At 47.2% G+C, this 6,805-nt stretch overlaps 1 protein-coding gene across 1 annotated transcript; it reads left to right on the top strand.

Annotated features, from left to right (window-relative positions):
• The first annotated feature begins 1,153 nt into the window (after nucleotides 1-1,153).
• On the top strand, nucleotides 1,154-6,449 carry PLA2G2D (phospholipase A2 group IID). The gene is made up of 4 exons (XM_068537751.1): nucleotides 1,154-1,214; nucleotides 3,901-4,045; nucleotides 4,690-4,796; nucleotides 6,304-6,449. The coding sequence occupies exons 1-4, from the start codon at nucleotides 1,175-1,177 to the stop codon at nucleotides 6,447-6,449; spliced, it is 438 nt and encodes a 145-aa protein (XP_068393852.1). The 5' UTR covers nucleotides 1,154-1,174.
• The last annotated feature ends 356 nt before the right edge of the window (nucleotides 6,450-6,805 follow it).

Genomic DNA, 6,805 nt, shown 5'->3' with positions numbered 1-6,805 from the left:
TTCTTTCACCGTACGACTGTATGGTCTAGAAGAGTACGAAATTGACCTATATGCCCATGAATAGGGGATTTGTTAAATGAAGAGCATAGTCATATAATGGAATACAAGGCTGCCTTTCAAAACATTTCTGCAGGAGAATATTTAACAACATAGAAATATGTTCAAGTTATTTTAGTAAGTGAAAAGACAGACTACAAAGTACTACCTGTAACATTTTCCTAATTCGGTCAGGGAAAAGTGTGGAAAGATATATATAGCAATAGAACCAGAAGGACATACACCAAAGTGTTAATGGTGGAAACAACTTAAGCTCCCATCAACGGGTGAAGGGATAAAGATGTCATGTATGTGAGTATATATATATATATATATACACAATGGAACATTATGCAGCCATAAAAAGAAGGACATCCTGCCATTTGCAACAATATGGATAGACCTTGAGGGCATTGTGGTAAGTGAGATGTAAGACAGAGAAAGACAAATACTGCATAATATCACTTATATGTGGAATTTAAAACAGCCAAACATGTAAAAACAGAGAGTAAAATGGTGGTTACCAGGAAGTAGGGGATGGGGAGGGATAGAACCAAAGTTGTTTAAAGGTACGAACTTGCAACAAGTAGTAAATAAGTCCTAGAGACAGTACAGTGAATATAGAAAACAATGTTGTGTTATAATCGCCAAACTTGCTAAGGGACTAGATCTTAATTATGCCAACCACAAAGAGAAATTGTAATTATGTGACATGATAGAAGTGCTAATTATTGCTACAATGACAACTCATATTATAATATATAATGTATCAATATGTTGTACACCTTAAATTTACACAATGTTGTATGTCAATTTCAAAAAAAAAAAAAAAAATTAATGGTGATGAATGGATTCACAAGTGATTTTAAATTTCTTCTAATAGCTTATGTTTTCCAAATCTTCTATGCTGAACTTGTTTCTCCTGCAATCAAAAAGTTGAAAAAACAGATATTAGAAACAAAAATAATAAAATTCCTCATTGCCGGAAAAGAGGAAACAAAGAATATGGGTGACCTCGTCCAGCGCTGGAGCTGGGAGGGGTAACGTGCAGGCTCCGGTAGGGTTGCATCTGATATAAAGGGCTGCCAGCACGGAAGGGGACTTCCAGCAGCTGCCTCCACTGCTCTGTGCTGGGATCATGCGACTTGCCTTGCTGTGCATGCTGGTGGTGTTTGCTGGTAAGTGGGGACAGGACCCACAGCTGGGAAGGCAGGGAGGGAAGCGGAGACGCCCTACATCTCTTTCCTAAACTGAGCTGCTGCTCTGAGCCTCACTGCCCTGGCCTCACAGTTGCCAACTCTTTGGCCCCCTGCAAGGAGCCATCAGTGGCTGTCAGTCCCCTGGAACAGTGGCTTCGGCCACAGAGCCCTGGACGGCCAAGCTGTGTGGCATACGAAGGCGGGAAGCTACAGAAACTGGGGTCCAGCTGAACTGATGCCTCTGGTACTTCGGACACAAATTACAGAAATGGATCTGCTCCCCTCTGTCCCTTTGACCAGATAATAGCAATCTCTTACTTATGTACAGCACTCTACATTTTTAGAACTTTTTCATGTTCATTATCTCCCTTGAACCTGGGAAGAGGGTTCTGTTGACCGTTGGGAGATGGGGCAGTTTCCATCCGATCTTTAGCAGATCAAATGTACAAATCTGGTTGCTAGCAAACTGGCGTTTTTGTTTCTTGATCCATCTCAAAATATGTGATTTGAGAAAGGATTTGCATTTTAAAATGTGGTTTTGTGTTATTTTGGGGACTCCCAAATTCTCAAGAGGAACACATCTCCAAGGTTACAGTAAAAACCATTAGGAAAATTGCAATCAAGCTGCAGAAATTCATCTCTCAGATGCAAAGAGGCAATACAATGTAGAGATAAAATACACAGATGAACCTGCATTCAGACGCTGGCCCATCACCTCCCAGTCGTATGACCTTGGCCAAGTCCCCCTACCCCTCTATAGCCTCATTTGTAAAGTGGGCACAATGGCACCCTTTGCATTGGGTTGTTAGAAGGACTCTAATGAGAAAACGTATACAAACTGTTTAGCAAGTGTAAGTAGTAGTAAACGAGCAATAGTTTAACACACAGCACATTCACGAGATAGTAGTGATCTTACCTCCTGCCACTGCCGCTAACCCTTGGGAGAAAGGGCTCCATCCCCCTCAGTGACAACTGAGGATGGAAAAAGCAACCCAGGCAGGTATTTCTGTCAAGCTAAGCCAGTGCCCCGAAGCCCTCATAACCACAAGTTGAGCTCCTCGATTTCCCAGGGCTGGGTTGACCTCACTGTAAAATTGTAAGAAATAAGACCACCCGAAAGCATTCTGAATCAAAGTTGAATTTATTGTTTGCCTGGCAAGGAACAGCTGCATCATTCAGGTGTGAATTTGTTTGTGTGGCTATTTCTAAGCTGAAATGGAAAGGGCTAGACTTAGGGGGGACAGAGGTACAGCTAAAAAGGCGAGATTCTGAATTCAGGTCCCTGGCTGGCCTCCAGGGTGGACGGTAACTTTCTTGGCAGTGGGCTGCTTTCCTTATCACCGAATCTGGAATTCCAGAGGGCCTGGGGTCATTCCTTAGGATGGTCAAAACTTAGCAAGGTTTCTCTTTAACTCCCGTACACCTACAGCCATCGTGGCAAACAGGAGTGGCATTGTGGATTCCCACATGCTGGGGACACGACCTGCCTGCAAGTCCCTGCCACCACCAGTCACTTTTACCTGCAGCCCAAGGCAAGCACCCTGCTTGTGATCGAACCCTTGGTCCGCTGCATGAGTTCATCCCAACCCCACCTCTTCCCATCCCAACCTTCCCCAATCTGGGGCTCATCCCTGGTTTACTACTTACTTCATTTGAGTGTAGTGCTTTCATTATAACATCATTTACTTGGCGGGGGGCGGGGGGGGGGCTCCAAAACTAGGGTCAACCGAGGGGGCCTCCCCAGCCCAGTCTCCCTGAGACTCTGGGCTCCATCTGTGTTCTTGGATCATCTCCCCAGGTTGCACACAGGTACATTCCAGTCCCCTTTTACCTTGTCTGTTTCTCCCAAACTCTCCCCTGAATTCATTGACTTAATATATTTTATTTCTCCTAACGCAACATAATGTATTCCTCTCTCCCAGTAAAATAAATTCCCCTTATGATCAACTCTAACCAGCAGATATTATGACTGAAATGAAAAATATCCATGAAAATCATTGATTTCTAAATCACACTGCTTCCCACGAGAGCCACGCATGCTGTCTAATGTGTGGATTTCTCTACAGGCTGTGCTGGGGGTCTGGGGAGGTGGGGTGAGGGCAGGAAGGGTGTCTTCCTATTATAGAATGTGAACTCAATGCCCAGAGACAGAAAACAGAACCAGACTGCCTTGGGTTTCAATCCTGGCTCTTCTATTTACCAACTACTGTGACCTGGAGCAAGTTACTGAGCCTCAGTGTGTTCAACTCGAGAATGAGGATTAAAAATAGTATTTATTGTACCAATGTTGGTTTTTTAGTTTTCATAAATATTCCACGATTATCTAAGACGATAATAACATTAGAGGAAACTGAATGAGGAGTATATAAGAACTCTCTGTATGATCTTGGCAACTTTTCCATACATCTAGAATACACCAAAAGAAAAAGTTTATTTATTTTAAAAAAAAAAAGTGTTTATCTCATGGGATGGATGGAGTCAATACGTCACTAGATGAAAAGATGCATGGTAAGCACTCACCAACTATCATTATATTTTCAATAGCCTTAGTGTTTGTTGTCATTTTATTATCCAAGGTCATTGGTTTGATCCAGGTGCCAGGCCTGCAGCCCACTGGCCTCCACTTAGATTCATGTCCTCTCCTTGTGGCTGGGCTCCTTGGCAGGTGTGATTCCAGCCCAGGGCGGGATACTGGACCTGAGCAAGATGATCAGACGGGTGACGGGGAAGAGAGCCATCTTCTCCTATTTGTCCTATGGCTGTCACTGCGGATTCGGTGGCAAAGGCCAGCCCAAAGATGCTACAGACTGGTAACTCCTCCCAATCATGCCCTGCCCCTACCCAGGGACCCTCCCCTTTCCTCTCCATCCATTTATTCATTCGGTACTATGTGCTAGGAACTCCGCTGAGCTCCAATCCAGCCCCAGCCCTTCTGGAGGGCTCCCCAGAATCTCTAAACGCCCCCTTGTACTCTCAACCCCAAACTAGTTAGAATACCCACACACTCCTCAGTGCCGTTGAACGTTGTTTTTTTAAAAGTCCTACCTCTTTTTGCCATGATCACATTTGGTTTTCACAGCAACCCTAGGGATCAGCCAGAGGAGGGATGAGAGCCAGCCAGGCCCGGAGTCAGTTCCCTCATCCACCACTTACAGGCTGTGTGAGCTTGGGCAAGTGGCTTGACCTCCCAGAGTCTCAGTTTCTTCATCTGTGAAATGGGGATGACGCAAGCACCTCCATCATACGGTGGTCAAAAGGCTTAAGAGAGAATTCATAGATAGAACAGGTGCCTGGTACACAGGAAACAATAAGAGTTAGCTAGAAAGAAGACTAGACCCTGCATACCTTGACTCTTCCAAGGTAGGCACACAATTTCTGCTCTGGGGCAGGGGCAGCCAGAGACCTGAGTTGGCCAAGGATTCATCACCACCACCCCCGTGTCCTCTCCCTCCAGGTGCTGCCACACCCACGACTGCTGCTATGATCACCTGAAGCACCACAAATGCAAAGTTCACTTGGATCGCTACAGCTACGAGTTTTCCCAGGGGAACATCCAGTGCTGTGAGTGCCCAGGCCTCAGGGTTGGAGTTGGAGGCCGAGGAAGAAAGTTCTAGCATGCATTGCCTTAATATGCTGTGTGACAATGCACAAGCTGCTCAATCTCTGTGTTTTTCTCATGTGTCCAGTGGCAGTAGCTGGGCTGTGGAGGAGAGGCAGGAATGGGCGTAGGAGTATGGAGAGGTCCAATAGGGGCTTTGACCCATTGTGATCCGGAAGGCTGGCAGACCTCAGCTTAGATCCCTGACCCACTACTGACCAGCTGTGTGACCTTGAACACATTGCTGAACTTCTCTGAGCCTCAGTATCCTCCTCTGGAAACTCAGGAAGGTAACAGTGTTCTACTCCATAAAGTCAATTCAAGGACTAAAATAAGGGCAGACAGGATGGGCCCTGCAGATGCCTGCTGCAGATGCATGCTCGATAAATGACACAGGCTATCGGGGTTACTGTTAATTTTTTCATCATCATTTGTCCTCAGAGCAGCCCAGCCAGGAGGCAGCACCGTCCTGGTGATCTCCATTTTACAAACAAGGAAACTGAGACTAGAGTGAACTGTTTGCTCAGGGCCACACAGATGTAAATGACGAAACCTGGGCTGTAACCCAGGTCACCTGGCCCCTGGGTCCATGCACAGAGAAAGGTGGCAGGTCCCAGGGCTGGGAGTTGAACGCGCTCATTAGCTGTCACTGTTAATTGAGAATTTAACAATAAAAACAGTAATAGTCAACATTTACTGACCACTTACTATGTGCTGAGGGCTTTGCCTTCTTACTTTAATCTTATATATATATATATATATATATATATATATATATATATATATATATATATGTATATATATATATGTATATGTATATTCTTTTTAAGATTCTTTTCCCTTATAGGTTATTCAAAATATTGAGTATAGTTGCCAGTGCTATACAGTGGGTCCAGGTCTTCTTACCCCCATTTTACAGATCACGAAACTGAAGCACCGTGGTCCCTCTTTCCTCAGAGTCTTTGCACATGCTGTTCCACCTGCCTGGAATAGTCCCCTCCTCCACCCTGACTTTGGGAGTGGAGCAAACCCTTCCGATCTCAGCTCAAATGGCTCTTGACACTGAGTCAGATCCTACCCGTTTCCCATCTCGTAGCCCCTGCATTGTTCCTCACTCCCGGGTAGCACAGTTGCTGGCACTCGTTTCTGTGGTTCTCTGATATCTGCCGTCCCCAGGGGAGTGTGAACCTCACGTGTCCATTCTGTTCAGTCCTTTCCCCCCAGGGCCTGCCACAGGATAGGTGCTCAACTGTTTTTTGAAGGGATGAATAAACAAAGGAGCAATGGCACACAGGGAGGCCAGGACCCGCGCCCAGGGTCACAGAGCTAGAGTCAGAGTAGCTGGCAAGGGTGCCAAAAGCCATGCGAGGGCTGAGCTGCCTTCAGCGTCTCCCTCCAGGGGCCCTGAGCCACCCCTGCTCTGTCTGGGGAGGGGATAGATGCTAAGTGCCCTCCTCCTCCGCCCCGCAGCTGACAAGGGGAGCTGGTGTGAGCAGCAGCTGTGCGCCTGTGACAAGGAGGTGGCGCTCTGCCTGCAGCGGAACCTGGACACCTACAAGAACCACCTGCGTTACTACTGGCGGCCCAGGTGCAAGGGTCAGACCCCCATGTGCTAGGAGGAGCCCCCTGCACCGTGCCACGCCCCCTACCCCGCTCCTGGCTTCTTGAGCTCTGGAAGTCCTGCAGGACCACTGCCACCCACCCCCCCACAGGATCTAACCCCTGAACCAGCCTGGCTTCTTTAAAACACTCCCTGGAAGAGGGAGGGTCTTGGCCTTCCCCCACCCTCCCCCACCTTGCCTCTTGGACCTTCTAAATCTTCCCAGCCAAGACGGCAGCTGTCTCCCCTGAGGGTGGAATGGGGTCTTAGGAAAAGTCAAGGCCAGGGAGCCCCCAGGGATGGTGTTTAGGCCAAAGCAGCGGGCGTTAGGCGTGGGGTCTGGGGGTGGGGTGCGGCAGGTTCTGCCTCTAC

The sequence above is a fragment of the Eschrichtius robustus genome, chromosome 3 (genome assembly GCF_028021215.1).
Source record: "Eschrichtius robustus isolate mEscRob2 chromosome 3, mEscRob2.pri, whole genome shotgun sequence".
NCBI classification, from domain to species: domain Eukaryota; kingdom Metazoa; phylum Chordata; class Mammalia; order Artiodactyla; family Eschrichtiidae; genus Eschrichtius; species Eschrichtius robustus.
Note: the sequence above shows the minus strand (reverse complement) of the source record. Positions and strands in the feature narration are given on the sequence as shown.

What these genes read in the sequence shown, in the direction of transcription:
- PLA2G2D (XM_068537751.1), top strand. Translation starts at nt 1,175, where the DNA reads ATGCGACTTGCCTTGCTGTGCATGCTGGTGGTGTTTGCTG. An exon ending in CCCAAAGATGCTACAGACTG is followed by an intron (nt 4,046 to 4,689) that starts GTAACTCCTCCC and finishes CTCTCCCTCCAG; the next exon opens with GTGCTGCCACACCCACGACT. An exon ending in CCAGGGGAACATCCAGTGCT is followed by an intron (nt 4,797 to 6,303) that starts GTGAGTGCCCAG and finishes TCCGCCCCGCAG; the next exon opens with CTGACAAGGGGAGCTGGTGT.